At 33.0% G+C, this 21,256-nt stretch overlaps 1 protein-coding gene across 5 annotated transcripts in view; it reads left to right on the forward strand.

Moving 5' to 3' along the window:
• Positions 1-21,256, forward strand: part of EPHA7 (EPH receptor A7) — a 169,802-nt gene that overhangs the window by 47,155 nt on the left and 101,391 nt on the right. For all 5 annotated transcript variants that reach the window (XM_077903053.1, XM_077903054.1, XM_077903055.1 and 2 more), the window contains exons 4-5: positions 11,981-12,136; positions 12,984-13,319. In XM_077903053.1, coding sequence (XP_077759179.1) covers positions 11,981-12,136; positions 12,984-13,319 — 492 coding nt within the window. The remainder of the gene's footprint in view (positions 1-11,980; positions 12,137-12,983; positions 13,320-21,256) is intronic.

The following is a 21,256-nucleotide window of genomic DNA, read 5'->3' on the forward strand; positions in this document are numbered from 1 at the left end:
AGCGTAACGGCAACCTCCTTAAGAATAAGAGCCCATGAAATATCTTCCTTTAACCGATACAGTCAGGATTCTGCTACATTCTACTTAAGAATGTGCCATGCTGTTTCCATGGATCTGATTACTATAAAAAGTTTACTAAGTTGTTTTGGTGAATTAGCCTTTGGTAAATGGGACAGTTAGTACCAGATGCCTAATATTGCAAGTTGAATAATGATTCATTCAGTAAATGCAGGTTAACTTTCTGCTATGTGCTAGACATTGTGCTAGGCTCTGGGTTGTATAGATACACATATCATAATCTCTGCCCTTGAAGGTCGCACAGGGAACTGGAAGACATATACATGGAGAAATAAATATGACAGCATTAATGCCATAATTGTGGTATGTCCTACAGACCAGTTTGTACTGTCCACTTCAGTAGCTTTAGGAGGAGTAAGGCTTTTAACTGATTCATAAAGTGTGAGTTAGTTATTCATTAAAACAAGAACTAAACTAGATGTCTTTTTGCATGCTAACATAGCTACCATTTCTAAAAATAGTTTTTATTAAAAAACATATTAGACAATATTCTGGTCTTACATACATTCACTTTTTGCAAAATGCCATGAATGCAAAGTGGATCAGATACAGATAGAGCTGTGTCAGATTGTTTGCTTTGTGTGGAGATAAAAATGAATAATTATTTGGTTTTCTGTTATTAAGGAGTAGAAAATATGGGGATTCAGTTACAAAATTCTTACTGTTTTCTTTATTTTTTAAAAGATTTTATTCATTTATTCATAAGAGACACACAGAGAGAGGCAGAGACATAGGCAGAGGGAGAAGCGGGCTCCATGCAGGGAGCCTGATGTGGGATTTGATCCTGGGACTCCAGGATCACACCCTGAGCCAAAGGCAGACACTTAGCCGCTGAGCATCTCCTTACTGTTTTATTTCTAACAATTTTGTTTATCTCAAAACTCTCTCTATATACATACATACATACATATGTGTATATATATGTAGAAGTCTGTCTGCTTTTGTGTGTGTGTGTATGTGTATATGTGTAGTGAGCTCCTGTTTTTTGAAAAAAGGATTGAGCTCAACATTATCATTTGTTGTGAGGATTTATTCTGTCTGTTATTTTCTTTTATTTCTAAGAATTAAGGATTGAGTGAATATCCTCATTGTCCTAATGCATCTTTTTAAAATGTCATGCTTCAGGGCAAACTGATTTCTTTATGATCTTCAGAAAATTTTCCACTGACATAACAGAAATGATTATTTATCTCCCCACATGTTCAAACTGCCTTAAACTGCTTTAGGGTTATTTGCTTCACAAGACTTAGTATTGATTCACATTATATAACTGACTAAGGAAAAAACTAGTCTTCATAAAAGAGCTAGAAAGATTGTCTTAACTGATGATTTTGTTTTAATCATTTTTGAATTTTTTTCTGAAAATTATAGTGAAAAGCCCACATTTTGTACTACTTGAAACGGAAGGACTGCACTTTGTTTTAAGAAATTCAAATGGAATTATTTCTTTCATTTTGTCTGTGGATCTTGCAGACATTTTCTACAGATAGGTAGATTTAAGTGTCTTGTGGGAGAAAAACTGATTATTGATGAATCACTCATAAGATAGTTTAATTTTCATTCTTTGAACTAAAAATGTTCATTTTATGAAATGATTAAATTTCAAAAGTTTGTATTTATAAACTATTTCTTACCCACCTAAAGTTTTTTGAACTTAAAGTCACCTGCTTTTATGAAATATTTTGATATTGCCAGATCCACTATTAGCCTCAGTGAAAGACAAAACAGTAACTGCCACAAATAACTCTCTAGTTTAAATATAATTGGTCAATAAGTCCCTACCCACATTTCCTGCATGTCAACCTGCGCTGAATTCTCTCTCTTCACATTGATGAAATGCTACAGCCCTGGCAGGAAAGGTGACTTTAGTGTCTATATTCACCACTGAATTGGGAGATAATTAAGCATATTGCAAAATATACAAATTAAGACACAATATTTATAATTTATATAATAATTTCTGATCACATATCAGAAATTTAATTAGCTTAAGCACACAACCAACTGATTATACATAGTATTTGATACCAGGTCAGAGGTAAAATGTATTTAGAGATCATCGTATTTGTTTTTTTAGTGGACATAACTTTGGTCCACTGCCTAGCACAATGCCAAGAGTAGGCAAACAATAATTATTTAGTCAGGGAAGGAATAGTAATTTGGCTGTATTTACCTAATAATTAATTTGTGTTTTTTGTTTGCATACACATCTGATAATAGAGAAGTGGCTCATTGTTTATCAGAGGTAGAAACTAGGGTGAAATCAAAACAGCATGGAAATTGGCATTGTGAAATAATCATAATAGTTATTTATTGAGTGCTTATTCTCTGCCAGGCAGTGTGCTATATTTTTCACATGAATTAGCACTTTAATTCACAATAGCCTTATGAGATAGTCGTATTATTAGGTTTCTCTATTTTTAATATGGACAAACTGGGCTCAGAGAACTTAAGATTTGCAAAGGTTACACAGCTAGTACAGGCTAGAGGGGAAACCAATGTCATAATTTATATAAAGGGCAAGTTGTATTGCCTTTTCAGGATTGTTGAAGTAAGACTTTCTGTGGTGAAATTAACAATATCTGTCATTCAGAATATGAATTTTATCTTTTAAGAAGTGCAGTTTTAAAAACGATTGTGTTAAAAAAATAAAAACGATTGTGTTAAAACCAGAGTATTGATCTTTCAAAAGAGGAATCCTCACTCCTATATTTTGCATCATTTTTTGTCTTATTGCTACATTGGCTACATTGTCTGACCTTTTTAGGTATATTTTCAAAACTGTGAGGAATGGCTTAGTATAGTGAAAATGAATAATAAAACTGAAATTATAAAACTTACAGTACTATATAATAAATACAAGAGAAATATTTAAAAATAAACTTGACAGTGACCTAAATGATATAGTAATTTGTGCCCCTGCCAAATCTTCCCAGCACCAATTGCTATTTAAGAGCGCTCCTCTTTGCAGCCTCTTGTTCTTAATGACAATGCTCTCAAGGAAATCTATAGTAAAATAAAATAATACTGTATCATAAATAAGTGACTTTTTTTAGTCACTATGAATAAGTAATGTGTGAAGTTGGCTTCCCCTAATATAAGTGTTTTTAATTCATGGGAACCCAGTAATTGTATTGTTTTGCTATAGAGTTGAATTAGGGCTAAAATACTCTGGTTTAGCCCTTTTCTAGTAGGTAACTAAATCCTAAGTTTGTGTAGGTAATTCAGGTTTTTTTTTTTTTTTTTTTTTTTTTTTAATCTGAAGGTTGATCTCAGAATAGACCTCTGAGGACAATATTGAGTGAGATCCAGAAGGGTCTGATTTCATTCTGCATCTTTCCTTTTATGGGAGTTGGTTTTTAAGTTATTTACATAATTTAAAAACTCCACTTTTGGATTCATATCTGCATGAACCAGAATGAACATGCACGTGTCTTAGAACACAGACGGTGTTTGACAACAATGGCATAGGGAGAGCTGGAGGTGAACTGCTAGGCAGATGCATCTCTGACACAGTGCATGCCACTGCCTATCAAGGATGGCATGCAGAGGCAGACCAGCTCTTCAGAACCCGTCTTTCACACTCTTGCTGATGCACAGCTGAAAGACTAAGTGGGTCTAAGTTTATATGTGGGGTTTTGGGGGTTTGGTGATGGTGGCCGAAATACACATTTCAAAAAAAACCAATTGTATGGGAGCTTAACAGCTAGATAACTGTGTTATTGTTAAAACAAGTTTTTGTAACTAGAAAAAATATATATATTTATATATACACAAACACACTAGAGTCTCCATAGCACTTAATAATTAGTAATGAGGAAACAAAGACATCGAAGCCCAGGAATGTGAAGTAGCCTTATCCAAATTACATGCCACTAAATGGTGCAGTAGATTTGAACATGGATTTTTTTAATTAAAATCCAGTTCTCTTTTGCTGTTTCACATTACCTATGTAATAAAACCTAATATTTATAAAATAGAATAAGAAGAGAAAAGAGATTTGAATGTTCTAACGATTTTTTTCCTCTTTTTTTTATCATTTTGGCAATGACGTCAAAATTACAGTGATTTTCTGGTAAAATAAAGAGTATTTTAATGCCAGACTTCAGCAAAATTCCTAGCATATTCTAAACTAATAATTTAATACAGAACAAAAAAACCTGTCTATGTAATCCTTTCTTTTCTTTTCTTTTCTTTTATAGTTTTAAAGAAGTTTTAAAATAAAACTTTTAGAAGGTTCTAATTTTACATGTTTCTTTTCCACTGTATGGTATTAATAAAACATCAAGTTCTCAATTAACTAACACAAATAAATAACACAGATAGATTTATAATGCCCTGAAATTAGTTGTGTGTGTGTGTGTGTTTTTTTTTTTTAGTTTTTAAAATCCCCAAATATTTTTGGCAATTGAGCACCTGTTATCACAAACTTTACATTCCTCATCATTTCTTCTCCAAACTCTTACAAGTTATCTGTAGGGTAATGTGGATGGTGCCTCACAAGCTATAATATACTCGTTGCATCACGTTGTTTTTATCCTCTCTGCCCGCTGTTCATTCTCAATGTGAAAAATCATAGCATATCAGTGACAGGAGGTCTGGCGTTCAGGCAGACTTTTGTAATTATTCCCACTGAGGCACTGTCAATAGGATTAAAAAACAGATTCTGGATCTGTCCATCCCAGATGAGGTCAGCACTTTGAGCAGTGGGAGTACTATTTCTACAAGCTGTGCTTTCCCCTTCGCATTATAGAGCATAGACATTAGACATTAATTTGAACGATCCTATGGAAACGGACTAGCTTTTTCTGAATTAAGCTCTGGATTAAGTACAGTGTCCACATGCAATAAATAAAATAACAACATTCGTTAGTATCCCTAACTATGTATGTGTATAGATTCTACAATATTAAAGCCCAGAAAGTTTCAATTACAGAACAATCCACTTATAGTTCATAATTAATAAACTCTTTGCAGCTGCATAACTGTGGCCGGAAACATCTGCAAAGCCTCGTATTTTACACACAGACACATACACATAATTCCTTCAGAAAAAGTTCAATTGTGCTTAAAATCACAGGTCTGGAAACAGAGTAAGACTTGAAGAAGCTGAATCTAGTTGTATTCAGTTAGTTTATGGTAGGAGAAAGAGCTGCTGGGCTTTTCTTGCCTAGCAAAGAGATGGGTTAAAATAAAATAATGTTTAAGGCCGATTCAGATATTCACACAAAATTAACTTTGTATAATTAAAAATCTCTCCTAATTATAAGCTTGTTTTTTTTTTATAAGCTTGGTTTTGATAAGAATCTATTTCCTTCTTTATAAAATTTATAAAATGAAATTGCTATCCCTCAGATAAAAGATAAGTTATTATTTATGAAACTCTAAAATTAACAAATGGGTAAAATGAATATATTGATTATAGATTATGATGTAGATTATAGATTTAAAGTTTTCTAATATTTTTTATAATTCATAGTTAATTTATTACATCTAACTATGGCCTTAATTTTTTTAAAGATTTATTTATTTATTTTAGAGAGAGACAAAAAGAAAAAGCAAGAGCCTACAAGTGGAGGAGGGGCAGGAGAGGGAGAAGGAAAGGGAGTGAAGTGGACTCCCAATTGAGTGCAGAGCAGGGAGCCTTATTTGCAGGCTTGATTTCAGGACCTTAAGAACATGACCTTAGATGAAATCAAGTCAGGTGCTTAACTGACTGAGCCCCCCAGGTGTCCCCTAACAACAGCTTTATAAAAATAGATGAATATAGAGTATATGTGTTAGAAAGACAAATTAATATATTATTAACATGTAATTTGGCATTTTTCCTTAATGTTTGCTTGCTCGTATGTTCAATCTGAAGTTGAATTATTAATGGATTTCATTATATATGCCAGCTTTACTGAAATGTAATTCACATACCATACAATTCATCCACTAAAGTGAACAATTCAGTGGCTTTTCAGTAGAGTCCTGATTTGTATGACTATCACTACAAATCAAATTTAGAGCATTTGAATTACCCCAAAATGAAACCCTACACTCATTAATAATCACTTGCCATTTCTACTCACTGCCTCAGCTCCTGGCAACCACTAATCTACTTTGTGTTTTTAAGGGTTTGTGTATTCTGGACATTTCATATAAGAGAAATATATTTTTGTGACTGGATTCTTTCACATAGTCTAATGTTTTCAAGGTTCATCCATGTTTGATTGCTGAATAATATTCCATTGTGTTTATTTATTAGTTGATGCACATTTGGGTTGTTTTGGGTTTTTTTTTGGCTATTATGAATAATATCAGTGTGAACCTTTACGTACAAGTTTTTGTGTCGATATACGTTTTTATTTCTCTTGAGTGTATACCTAGGAGTGGAGTTTTTGGTTAATCTGGTAACTATGTTTAGCTTTTTGAGAAATTGCCAGTTTTTGTTTAAAGTGGCTGCACAATTTTACATTCTTCACAGCACGGTATGAGGCTTCTAACTCCTTCATATTCTTACCAACATTTGTTATATCTGCCTTTTTTTTTTCTTATTGCCGTCCTAGTGGGTAAAAGTAATATCTCACTGTGGTTTTGATTTGCATTTCTCTGATGGCTAATGATATTGATCATTTTTGTGTGTGTTCATTGGCTGTTGTTCTGTCCTCCATATAGAAATAGCTGTTCACATCCTCTGCCTATTTTTGATTGGCTTATTAATGAATTTTCATTTTTTTCATTTTTATTTTTCTTAAAATTCTAATTTACTAGATTTCTTTGTAATATCTCATTTTACCATCAATTTTATGGTGGAGATATCTTGTCATGCATTCTTTAGAAACTTTGCTAGTTGGAAAAAAGACCTGGGACTTACAGGATGATAGTTCTAAACACGTAGAAAGCTTTTAAAATATAGAAATGTCCGGACCTTAATAATGATTCAATTATTTTGATAAGGCTAAGTTATTAGTGTTTTTTCAAAGAGTCCCTAATGTGTAGTCATGGAAGACAGCTAAGATATAGATTATCAGTGCCTTAAAGTCCAGGATGGTGTCAAGTGTGTCTGAGATTAGAAGTGGAGCTTAAGACTTCCAAAAAATGAGTCCATTAAGGACCAGAAAATCTTTCTTATCTGTAGAGGAACTCTAAAAGCATGTGGATTTTCTGGGATAACCAGTTTGTGGGAAAGGGTCTTTATAAATACAATCGATAGGATATCCCCCAAGTTTACCCTTATAGGTCATAAACCTGAAGAACCAGAGCGAGTGTGAGAATCTGCACCCTCATTCACAAGAAAGATATTCCATTTCTCCTAATTGCTTAACCTACCCAGAAATCTGTCTGTGGCTTTTAGGATGACCTTTAGAATTGTTCATCTGTGTTGAACACAGATTTGTTCTACTAGTACCCTGATTGTTCCACAGACTACATGCATCATGCAAGTATATACTCAAAGGCCTGGCACCTTGTTGCTTAAACACTTGACATCCATTGAAGACAAGTATGGAATCTGATTGTTAGAAGAGTTTAACCAAGAAATCAGAATGCCAGGTTTTAGTATCAACTATCGTGTATTTAAATGTCCTCATGTTCAGAATTTGTTACAGTATTATTACTTTTAAATAATTCATTTCTAAATGGGAAACTCTGTTGTCTTTATGTTCTTTTTTTTAAATAATTGAAATCTCAAACATTATTTGAACCAATGCAGTCACATAGGGGCACTATTCTTATTGAAAAATAGTTGAAATTAAACATAATAAATTATATTTATTTCATCACAGTAGATCATATAACATCTTGTAATATAGCTTATTGTAACATCATTTAGTGGCTGTATTGCAGTATATTGTTAGTGCGTGGTGAATAGATGTTTCACATGCTTCCTAGATTCCTTTTACTTTGGTGGTTTTTCATTTAAAGAGTGGAATAAGTGAAGGCTTGCTTGAGGTATGAAATCTGACAAGATTATGGTTCTTGGCTCTAGGATAATGAACTTCCGTTATTTTATTCATTAGGACCCTAAAAGACTGAAAAAAAAAAAAAACATTCGAAAGAATCAATCCCAGGCCTTTGTGGTAACACTGCTAAAATACTATTAATCAAATGATAACTGAAAGATTATTTTTACCAAAGTAATTAAATATTGTAAACAAATTTTATACATATTCCCAGTCTTCATCAATCTAGTGAACGTTACCTTAAAATAATATACAATTAAAAAATCAAAAACATCAAAAGGCAGGAAATTACAATTGTATGGGTTTTTTTTTTTTTTTTTTTTTTTTTTAAAGATTTTATTTATTTATTCATGATAGTCACAGAGAGAGAGAGAGAGAGAGGCAGAGACACAGGCAGAGGGAGAAGCAGGCTCCATGCACTGGGAGCCCGACGTGGGATTCGATCCCGGGTCTCCAGGATCGCGCCCTGGGCCAAAGGCAGGCGCCAAACCGCTGCGCCACCCAGGGATCCCATGTATGGGTTTTTTTTGTAACTAACTTACCATAGTGCTCATACTGCATTAATTAAATCTTGCTTTGAGTTCAAATGCTGTTGAACAACTTGAGAAATAAAGCAGAGAAAGTTTTAAAATTGCATTTGCAAAATTCCTAGAAAGTTATTCTTGCATACTTCATAGTTGCATATAAAGGGAATTTTTCTTTAAGGTTTTAGAAGGCCTTTACCTCTAAAAACTTTTGTATTAGTACATTTTAGAAAACCAGCTGAAAAAAAAAAAGAAAGAAAGAAAGAGAGAGAAAGAAAAGAAAAGAAAAGAAAAGAAAAGAAAAGAAAAGAAAAGAAAAAGAAAACCAGCTGCATTTGTAGAAAGAAATTCCCTTGATTTCCACATAGGCTTTTTGGGAGCCATTGGAGAGATCACCTAGTTCTTATGTGGCTGACTCTCAGATATGTCACTTCACCCCAGTTTCTTGCACTGAGTATTTTACTCAAGCTATTTTGTATGATATCTCATCTAAAATTGTAATTTTAAGAGCATCTGTTACTTCCTTCCCAAACTTTTTTACCACCCAGTCGTTCACTATTATCCTAAGACATACAGCTTATGCCTTTGCATGTTCTTGGCTTTACTTTTAACACCATAGCTCCAAAGATTTTGTACTTATTTTTAATAACTCTAAATTAATAGTCTTCCTAGAGATTAAGTGAAAACTGTCTTGTCACAACTTATTATTTTCAATATTAACTGAACTGAAACAGCATATTACTTCAAAGAAAAAATGTTAAGACTTTGATGACCACATTTTTCCGGTACTGCCTCTATCATTATCTATTTAATGATAGCCATGCATGTACTCCACAATTTTGCAGGCATCTTTGGTGCCAGAATTCACAGTGCAATTGAGAGCACGTATTTAGTATCTCTTATGTGAGGTGTGCGAGGCTATTATTTCATAGTTTTCTAAATTAAAATAATAGTTTTAAATTAGTAAAGGGGTATAATAAAAGGCAGCAAGGACCCATAGAAAATTAATTTTTAGGGTTGCTAAAGCCCTGGAGACCCATTGAATAAGTGCCAGACTTTGGCTCATTGAGCAGTCAAGGCTGGTGGAAGAGCATATGGTTGAGTATCAGTAGTCCTGTGTTCTAAATCCAGTTTTAACCTAGACAAACAGAATTATTTGAAGAACTCAGGTTACTTTTGCTTCAAATCTGCTTTCCCATCTGTTAAAGTGGTAACAGAATTTAATGTAACTTTGAAAGTTGAGTGATAAGGGTTTTAAATTTCTCTACGTTAGGTACCATATATATTCTACACACCATGCAAGTTGAACAAGCAATGTCCCTCCTTATTTGTAAGAAAAATAGGAATATGCCTTTATTAGAAGCTTTTATTTGCAATGGGAGAATTAGGATTCTGCAGAATTCCACTAGGTAGTGTGCTGCCTACTAATTCTGGAAGCCTTCCCTAGTACGTATTAAGTTATGTTACCATTGTGGGCCCCATCTCCCTGCTCCCTAAAAACTAATATACACATGTCATTAAAGAGTGTCAGCACATACCTCTTCTCTCTGTCTCTTTCTTTTTCTTTGTTAATTCTCTTGTCCTTAGTTATCAAGCTGCAGGTTGTGAGTAAAGCCCGGTCTTCTCTATTTTACGGATATCATATGTGATCATTGCATTATAGATAATACATAAAGCAAGATACAATGAATACTTACAAAGAGGAATTTCTATCCTGAGAAACCCATGCCAAATCCTTTATCTTACCAGTTAACCATTTTTTTATATGGCATTCTATCTTTAGAAACATTTAAAAAAATAAAAGAAAAAAAGAAACATGTTAAAGTGTGGTCTTTGGTTATACTATTTTATGATCAATCTCATTGTTCTCTCTGTGATTTGTAGCAATTGCTACTGAGAACATATGAAGTTGTAATAAGCTTCTTTTCCTAAAATATCTGTGAGTGTTTTCCTCCTGTATGAATTGAGGAAGCCAACTAAAGGCAGATTGGCTTCCGAGGACAGTAGTGGATCATATATTTACAAGGAGATGGTTGTAGTTCTCTGTTTATACATCTATCCCTTGTCTGTTGCAATATAACACACCTTTAAGTTTATAAATTATCTAAAATACATGTCTCATTTGTGTGAAATAGCCTTATGCTCTTGAAGCTCAAAAGATGATTGTAAACTCTCAGGTAGATCAGAATAACTTGTTAAAATATTGAGCATGTGAACACAAGTAGAGAATGACTCAGTATACCATTTTGGTAAGATAGGACTGTTTATCCCACCTAAGAGTGAAAATGTGAGTAAGTTCCTGAGTGATGCCCAAGTTGAGGACATTAAACAAATGTGAATATCATAAGTTAAAAGTCATAATTGAACTTATGTTAAATATTCACTAATCTTTCTTTAGAAATATGATTAATTTTTATTAAATATGAGAGTCACTAAAATTTTAACATATTTCATTTGATAAATATGAAGGGTAAATTAAACTTATTTAATATATTCAGTGTATAATGCCATTAATTAATAAAATTGTTGAAATAATGAAAATTTAATTTGCTAAATTTCAATTAAACGTAAAAATGATAAGTAATAGAAAATGGTTCAAGGTTACTTGATTTAATAGAAAATAGGATCTAAATGAGTAAGAGCAACTTCACTAGGAGGTGATAGAGACATTCTTTGTACCTGTCTATTCATTGCTGAGAGCAATTGCCATGTTAGTATGATTGTACTGTTAACCTCTCTCAGCCGAGGAGGAACAGTCCTCATCTGTTTACAGTTGAAGGCTTTCTCCTTATTTCTGGGGGAAAAGGTTTCTCCTTTTCATAGGATTTTGTTATTTTTAGTAACAAGGGAATTCACTAGCGGAAGGCAGCCTGCCTTAGAATTGGTTGAAATTATATCTTGAAATTTTCTGAAAATTTGGGGGGGCATACATTTCTGTCATTATCAGTTGATATTTTTTATACCATTGTTCTTTCTGTCAGGTAATTAAAATTATTTTAATATTTTCTATATGAGCCAAATTAACACACACAAAGTTAATTTACAGCTACATTATATATTTAGAAAACAAAACTTTGAAGTATATGAATATGTATCAACAAATAAGTTAATTATATTGAAATTGAAGTTACTCTGAATTAAATAACCTGAGTTTTTGTTCAGTTAAATTATGCTTTTGTTCAGTTTGGGGCTCTAGATTTTGAACTGATGCCAACTACAGGTGCAAGGTCACTGTATCATTTGGTTTTTATTATTTCATTTTAAAATGTAGTATCATAAAACTAGGTTATTGATATACACTAAAATTTTGTCATAGAGAGCTTGGGTTTCACAAATTAAATTTCATATTTTATTCTTTGCTAAATATTACTAAAATCAAAAAGTAAGTCTATTTGCTCATATTGGTATTTTCACTTTCTTTTGCATACCCAGCCTGTGGCCGTGGGTTCTACAAATCTTCCTCTCAAGATCTTCAGTGCGCTCGTTGTCCAACTCACAGTTTTTCTGATAAAGAAGGCTCCTCAAGATGTGAATGTGAGGATGGGTATTACAGGGCTCCATCTGATCCACCGTATGTTGCCTGCACAAGTAAGTTCATAATAATAAAATAGGAAAGGACTTTCAGAATCCTTCCACTTGTTTGTACTCGTGTAACATTGTTGAGATAGTCATCAGATTTGTGAATGCATCCTTAATTATTGTTAAATGTTTGCATTTTTTCATGAACTGATAAGGCTAAATAATAACATAAAATAGACACATCTTACGCTGTCTTTAGTGAGACTTTCACATTTGTAAATTCAAGATATATTTAATAATATTTTTCACATATATCTAATGGGAATCATAAATAAATGTAAAACTTATTTGAGTCTTAACGTGGATATGAAATGTGATTAAAAAGTCATGATTTCCAAATTAAAATTCCATCACTAACTAGAGCAAATCTCACATCTTGGTGCTTCAATTAATGAATGTTGGAGAGACCCAAATCCAAAGCCGATCCCAGACTTGCTGTAAATCATTCTTGAGCACATTAAGAATGAATAGATGTATTCTCTGTTATATAGTTAAATGGGAGACTATTTTTAAGCAGTTGCACAACTGTTTTTTTTTTAGGTGCATTAACTGTTCTTTTTAATTGCTTAGAAGAAAAATAACTAAAGACTGTGGCAAAAGTACAAAGACAGTTGTTATCCTGTTTTCATTTTGACATATTAAATGGAAAATAAATAAAGCCTCTTGCCAAGTGAATTCAAGGAGGCTTTTATGCAGCTTCCCTAGGCAAGGTAATGAAATGTTTATGTAAAAGAAAGCATTTCAACTAGTTTTCTGTATGGTAATTGAGCCACTAGCTTAATGGCCCATGTAGATCCTTTCATTCATTTTTTTTTCTATTTTTGTTTATTTGTTTACTTATTTTTGGTTTCCAAAGGGCCTCCATCTGCGCCACAGAACCTCATTTTCAACATCAACCAAACCACAGTAAGTTTGGAATGGAGTCCTCCTGCAGATAATGGAGGAAGAAATGATGTGACCTACAGAATATTGTGTAAGCGGTGCAGTTGGGAACAGGGCGAATGTGTTCCCTGTGGGAGTAACATTGGATACATGCCACAGCAGACTGGATTAGAGGATAACTATGTCACTGTCATGGACCTGCTAGCCCACGCTAATTATACTTTTGAAGTGGAAGCTGTCAATGGAGTTTCTGACTTAAGCCGATCCCAGAGGCTCTTTGCGGCTGTCAGTATCACCACTGGTCAAGCAGGTATGTTTTTGTGTTTGTCTTCACTAAGTGAATAATGTGACTACATAAGTGAGGTGTCTCACTTGGATATTTGGTTAACTTGGCTACACAGAACCCAATTATTCCAGCCTGTTGATTATTCACACCTTTAACTTTTCTTTGTTATTTCTCCTGTCGCCTATTAAACCATTTGCTAGACTCATTAACATCTCCTCCAGAGATCTGGCCAGAGAAATAAAAAGGGATAAATTGTAAACCAGTTAAGACTGTTCTAAGACAGGCAACTCTGCTGAAGATCTTGAGGAAGAGAGTGAAAATATTGGACAAAATGAGATGTAGGCTAATTCTTGCAGTTTTACTTTTTTGTGTGGTACATGCTTATGATCAAAATCTACATGATAATTAGTAATGATGGAAGAGTTGAGTGCACTGTCTCACATTGTGTTAACCAATATTTTACCACATTGAAGGTGATATTTGTAATATATGGCAAGTCTGTTAAAATTTGCATGAGGGAATTTTAAGTTCATCAGTAGATTTGTGATCATATTACTGTTCATAATATTAGAGATCATATTACTGTTCATAATAATAGAATACTTGGGAGATCTCATGAGGGTTTCAAAAGAAATGAATTAGGAAATAATAACCATGATGATTGTGAACTTGTAACTTAGCCTAAAAGCAGTTTTCATTTACTTTCTTCTTGGAATTTGAGGTATCCTACTCAGTCTTTCTTTATTGTGGTATGTTTTGGAAAATACAAATTGGTAAAGCAAGTTTCAGAAATTGGAGACCTTCTAAACCTTCAGAAAAATCTTATTACTGAAAGACGTTTCAGAAATTGAGGGCTTTCTCAACCTCTAGCTGCTGAAAGAAGATGCTGTGTAGTAGATGCAACCAAGTGCCATGTCATCATCATTAATAAAATGGGACCTGTACTGGAGTACTGAGCTGTGTGAGCATCATAATAAGCTTATAACAAAGTCTTCTTGATCTTTGGCTAGTTGTCAGAAACCAGTATTATCCCAAATTCCTGGACATAGATTAATCTATTCTTCACTTCTATGCCAATTTTAACAAAATGTTACCTATTTAAATTGTATCTGCAGAATGAAAACTATGCATATGGTCTCATGCTTACCATTTTGAACAAATTAGTGAGTTCTTAATCTAAAGGTTTCATTTTGATATTTATTTGAAAGGCTATTGCAAATCCGATCTCCTGTGTAAAAGCAGAAATCTGGGGGGAAAAACAACCTAGAAAATTTCAAATTTTCAAAAATTAAATGAAAGAAATTTTTGCCTGTGTTGTTTTACATTGGAATATGTCACTCTAACTTTACAGTGAGTGGGTTTGAATCATTTTAGGATCATGATTGTGACACTATAGCTATCTTTGGAACTATTAATAGAAACTCTTAGGTCTACTGTGTTGGTATGTTCTTTTATCCCTGCTGATATCAAGTATAGAAGGGACATTTTTATTTATTTTTGAATATGACCCAAAGGTGCTGAACTGATGCCCCAAATAGAGTTCACCAAATAGGCTGCTTTGGGGGTTTGTTTGTTTATTTATTTATTTATTTATTTATTGTCTGCCGTTTAATTTTTTAGGTTAATACTTCATGGGCTAAATAGGCCATAGATTTTTCCCATAAATTCTTGAATCAAATATCTTACAGTAGTTAGGTAAAGTGGTTTTGGGTGTTGATTCTCTTCTGGTTAAGAGCAAAGTAGTTTTGTTTGTTTATAGGGAGGGAGGGAGGAGGTAATTCAAACGTACGAAAATTAGATTGTGATGATTACAGAGCTCTGTACATATACTGAAGAAAATATTGAATTGTATACTTAAAAAGAGTAATTTTATGGTATATAAACTATACCTCAATAAAACTATTAAAACTTTTTAAAAGAATAAATATAAGAAAGTTAAAAAGCAAACCATGTTTATACTTCTATGTTAAAGTATTAATTCACAACTGTATAGTCTCTACTGCATCTCAAATGCTAAGACCCCATGAATTTAAAGTTAGCTTTTTTTACTTTCAAAAAGAAATGCATCTAAATAAGACAGTAATCTGTGATAATTGTAAACGTTTTCCTTTATTATTTTTTGAGGACATTATTTCCTTGAGAGAGAATGTGTGCCCATGTATGCAAGGGAGCATGAGCAGGATTGTGGGAGGGACAATCTGTCTGCAAAGGGGCAGACAGAGAGGAAGTAGGAGATTCCCCACTGAGCGGGGAGTCCCAACATGGGGCAGAAGTTTTTCTTTATTTTTTAACAGAGGAAATTTAGATTATATTAGTGATTGCTATATGGAATTTGTATACTCACTTCCCGCTGCTCCCCATCACCAGTATTTTTGCTCTTTCTAAAGGAGGAATGATTTGAAATTTTGCCTATGTTCATTACTGTCCATGGAAACCTGCAATGATCCTTGAAATTCTCATTCTCTATTAACTAAACAGCATCACCTCCCACCTAGTTTATGCTACAGTCATTTCAATAATGATTTTAAATCTGGATCTCTGGTCAGTTATCCCCCTCATCAGCAATCCACTGATGCCTACTATAAAAAGATTTATTAGGGGAATCTACATGTGTCTGGGCAAGAATAGAGTGAAGATGGAAAATAATCAGCCAGTGTTTGAAAGGTAGTATGTACACTTTGTAGTTTCTTTTAGTTTGGAGTCTAGAGCACAAGACCTCTCTCCCCACCGGTGTTTGTGGACATGGAACTACACTAAGACCCCTTATGCTTTGTTCAGGGTAGGAGTAAGGTATTCGTGTTAAAGAATCTGTGCCCTAGCCCCTCCCCTGCCCTTATGAGTTATGTGCTCTTTGCTGGATCACTGAAGATCAACATAACTAAAATGGAGATAAAATGTTTGATGATAGATATTAGAAAAAAATTGAAAACTCTTTATTGTCATAAAAATATTATTTTAGTAGGTTACAAAATGAATGCTGAATTAATCCTCTTTATATAACTCTTTGTGAACCTGTCAAGGCAAAACACTGTAAAATCTTTATCGAAGTGTGGGGGGAATTAGCAATTATGTTTCATAACATTGGAGGAGGAAGAGATTAATTTTGTTTTGCCTATGTAAAATGGGACTATTATCTAGTCACAGGCTATCTTAAGACTGAGATTCTACTTTAAACTAATAATTAGCTTTAAGATGAAAAGTGTATAGAGAACAATATATGATATTCATATCTAGATAATTTTTGTATGTATTTATTAGGAATATATGACCTACATAAACAGTCTAATATATATACTTCTCATTTTTGTTTTATTTTGTTAAGAATAATATGACACATATCAAACATATGTATGTTGAAGGTATTTTTAAAAATATATAAGTGAGGGGGAAAGCACATACACTTAATATTAGATGTTATAATCCTGATTCTTCCTTACATTGGAAAGTTCTCTTGAACAGAAATGGTATAATAATTACATAAGTGTTCTTTACAGCTGAGTATTTAAATGCTATTTTTTATAACAATTATAATATTAATTCAGCCAACTGTTCCAAGTAGTGTGTATCGAACAGTATAGAGGAAGGTGGGGATAGCAAGGTAAAGTTTGGGTCTACCCTTATAAGGATTCTATATTGTAGTAGATATATTTAGTTGCACATCTAATAAGGCAGAGTGCTTGAATAGAATGTGATGCATATTGTCGAACATTAGGAACAAAATACAGGAATCCCAAGAAGGAATAATTCATTCTATCTTTGGGAAAAAAGTGAGATCCTCACAGAAAAGATGCCAGTCAGTGTAGAACATTGGAATAAATATGATTTTGCCAGAAGGACAAGTGAGTCATGTTCTAGGCCCTTAAAAGGATCTCCCCTATTAAAACATTGTATAAGTGCCACTACATTCCTTATACAGACTAAGTGCATTAACACAAACTTCTGGTCTGCAGAAGTATTAAAGTTCCAAAAATTTTTGTCTCTTTTTATAATACCTCAGTTCACTGCATGATCACTTAAACAATTAGACAGTTTTAAAAGCATTTATAGTATGTGGTCTTACCCCTGGAGAGATTTAAAGGACTCAGTAATTATTCTTCAGGTCAGTGATTATATGTTATGTTCATCTGTACCTTTACCATGTAACACAGTTCTTTCTGTCTGCAAGCTGTACAATGAATGTTGTGCAATTAATTCCAATGGGAAAACTAGTCATACACAAGAAAAGTTAAATGATTTTACAAGAGTGGAAACATTGAGACATGAATGGAAAAGGCATAGGATTTGATATTCGATGACATAATTACTTAATTTTAGATAAATTATTTCAGCTCTTTGAACTTGAATTTTCTCCTGAAATGGTATCATGCACTTGACTCCTCATATTATAAAAATTGAGCTTTTAGCTTAACACCAGTTACATTTATTAGAATAGAAAAGTGTGTTATAGTACTATAACAATTATAATAGTGGAAATAATAGTAAGAGTGACGAGTTACTGAATACTTACTATGGTCTTGATATTTTTCATATGTAAAATGTACATAAATAGAATGCCAATTGAATCACTTAACTCCTTTGAACTCATGTAGCCCTCCTAAATAAAGGAGAGGTTTGGAACAGAGGACCTCTACAAGCCTGTTTTATGCCCATAGTTAAATGAACAGTCATAATACCATACAAACTATACATTGTGCAGTATGTTGTTGATTGAAATTATGGATTAATTTATAGCTGAGTAATACAGGTACAGATACCATAATTTTAATGGGATTGATAATTTTAGAATGCTGTAGAAAGTACTGAGTCAGAATTAAAGATGAAAACTATAATCTCTTGAAAGAGGATATAATTTCCCACGTTGGGCTCCCCAGGAAGCAGACACTTAGATGGAGACTACTGTGCAGGGATGGTATATATTAGGCCATGCCCTTGGGACCAGTGCCATAGGAAGAGAAAGGAAGGGAGCAAGTATGGAGCAGAGAAGCAGCTGAGATGTGATGCAATCTCATGGAATCCTCAGCCTACTCCATGGGGGAGCTCTCCACCTGTAAGGAATCTTCATATTGCCCAGAGTTGAAGAGAGAGTGGCAGGCTTTCATACCTTTGTATTGTCCCAACATGGCTACAGGAAGGAGCCTAGGAAGGAGGAAGGTGTCATTTTTCAGTCAAGGAAATTCTAAAGTGGGGTAGGGAACTAGGTTTGCTTTTTAGCAGCCATCTTGGCAGCTGGGCAAACAAATTCTTCAGTTCTTCACTGAGGAAAATGTGGGCAGTCCATCACAGCATCCCAGGTTATTGCAGTCAAATACACTGCTTACCTAGAATTATTAAGTATTATGTCATCTTATCATGAACTACTTGTTTTAATGGATTGGTAATAAATTATTCTTCAGTGCAAAAGGGACATACTAAGAGGTGTTATCTGCTGAGGATATTAATAACAAAATCTCTTGCAGAGAACATTGGCTGTAGCATTTGCCTTCTGGCTATGATTTTATTGCCCTTTTATAAGAAACTTTAAAAATACCCCTGCATATCATAATTTGACTAATTTGTCTTATGTTTTCAAATGCCCAGATTTTTTTCTGTCAAAATTAACATTTGCTTCACTGTTCTCTTTATTTAGATTTATAATGTTTATATAATGCCCCAAATGAAATATAACCATAGAGTTATATAACATCATACATAAGCAAATCTATATGGAAAGGAGATAGAAAAAGTCATTTCCTAAATTTGTTAGATATATCTTCACTCACTTTTATTAGTGTGACTCAACTGTGACTATTTTCTCATAAATTAACTCAGATCATCTCTTTTCAATGATTTAAAATGGTAGGCCATCAAGTTATGTGTCCTGTAAGTAAAATAAATTATTCTTATTTAAGTTTATACATTTTGATATTTCTTTGGAATTTATAAGCTTGATTTATATTTTAAAGGAACAAGATGTTAAGAAAATATATTTTCTTGTTTGAGAGCATTTACTGGTTATATCAAGTAATGTGAAATGCAGCATTATCCATAAAGTGAAATGATATAAATGCAAAAAAACAAAATCTGCCACCACTACCAGCAAAAAAACATTTTGCGGAAATAGTGTTAGTTTTCTTAAAACATACGTACATAAACATACATGTACTCTACAGCAGAAAAATCAACCGAATAAGATTCCTTCAACAGTAAGCCATTCAAAATACACATTTCTGTCATGTTTCTAGTTATTTTATAAATCTGATGCATCTGAAAGGCAGACCAGGATTCAGTCATGCTAATTCATGCCTTAGGGCATGATACTTTATTTTTTTCTGAAGGATTTTACTTATTTATTCATGAAAGACATACAGAGAGAGGCAGAGGCATAGGCAGAGGGAGAAGCCCTGCAGGGAGCCTAATTCGGGACTCCATCCCAGGACCCAAGGATCATGACCTAAGCCAAAGGCAGATGCTCAACCACTGAGCCATCCAGGAATCCCAGGGCATGATATTTATATATATATATATATATATATATATATATATATATATATATATATATAATTTTGTTTAGCAAGTCAGTCTTAGACTATATTAGTGAAATTTAATTCTTTAAAGCTTAAGTATTTTTGACATAATTTAAAAATAAACATGTAGATACATTTATGTTTTTTTCTTTAGTTGCTAATAGCAATTAAAACATATATATATATATATATATATATATATATATATATATATATATGAAGATCTTTTCAGATACTATTTTAATCAAATTGGTGACCATATTGGCATTGACACTGACAACTAGGACTTAATGAATATTTAGTATGTGCCAACCACTTTATACGTAAAGACCTGTATGCCTAAACAATATCTTCACATCCCAAACTTATAATGGACATTTAGAAGACAATTACGTCTTTCTGTGACATAGTCTTACAGTAAATAGCTCATGGATTTTCTTACAATATTTGTCACATAGTAGACTTCCTATTAGAATTCACAGTGTAAGAAAACAGTGACATCTTTGGTCTTATTCTCTATCCTCTGTAACTAGTTGGGCCCAGGGTCCATGCTTAGTAAATTCACTGAATTAAATATATAAATTCTTTGTATATAAAAATATTAAAAGAGATTTTGTAGGATTATCAAGATTAGTATAAAGGGTTAGTTCAACTCAAATTCAATATAATTTTATTTAAATTATGCAATAAGTATAGAAGATAATAATTTCAAGTATAAAAACTTTGTGATTTGGTCTTGAAACTATAGACATATTTAGAATCTTAAAATGAATTTTCACCATAACTTGATATTTAAGTAGAGATTTAAAAGAAAAGCTTAAAGGACTTGTATTTCAAAATACTAAGGTATAAATGACCTTTATATTTGAAAATTTTTACAGTTCTTCATATTTTGAAAACCTACTGAAAATAGAATTATTATTTTCTTTTAATATAACATTGAATATAAGGGCACCTAGATGGCTCGTTCAGGTGATGGGGCGTCTGGCTCTTGATCTGAGCTAAAGTCTTGATCTCAGGATTTTGAGTTTGAGACCCTTGTTGGGCTCCATACCCAACTTAAAATATTTTTTTCGTAACTTAATCTCTTTCCCTTTTGTGGTTTTGTGACTTGATAAGACTATAGCATATAGCTATTATATGAATTTCCTCAATTAAAATATATGTAAGGAGATGTCCTTAAATAACCTTGTTCTCAACCCCATGTCATCACTTTCTTGCGACCTCCATGTTTTCCAGTCCCAGTGTCTATGTGAGCTGTCATATCTCCCCTTTTCTAATTTTATAAATACTTATGATGAACTATTTTGCTTATGTTGAGATTAGGTTGAGGTTAACAAGTTGATCTGTAGACTCTTGAGTGGAAGGACTCTGTAAACATTTGAAAGAACTCTAGTGTTGTAAGGTGTTTTAAGTAGCCTCTCATATTTTTCAATTTAATATATCTTAATCTTTTCT

Source organism: Canis aureus, chromosome 7, assembly GCF_053574225.1.
Source record: "Canis aureus isolate CA01 chromosome 7, VMU_Caureus_v.1.0, whole genome shotgun sequence".
Lineage (NCBI taxonomy): Eukaryota > Metazoa > Chordata > Mammalia > Carnivora > Canidae > Canis > Canis aureus.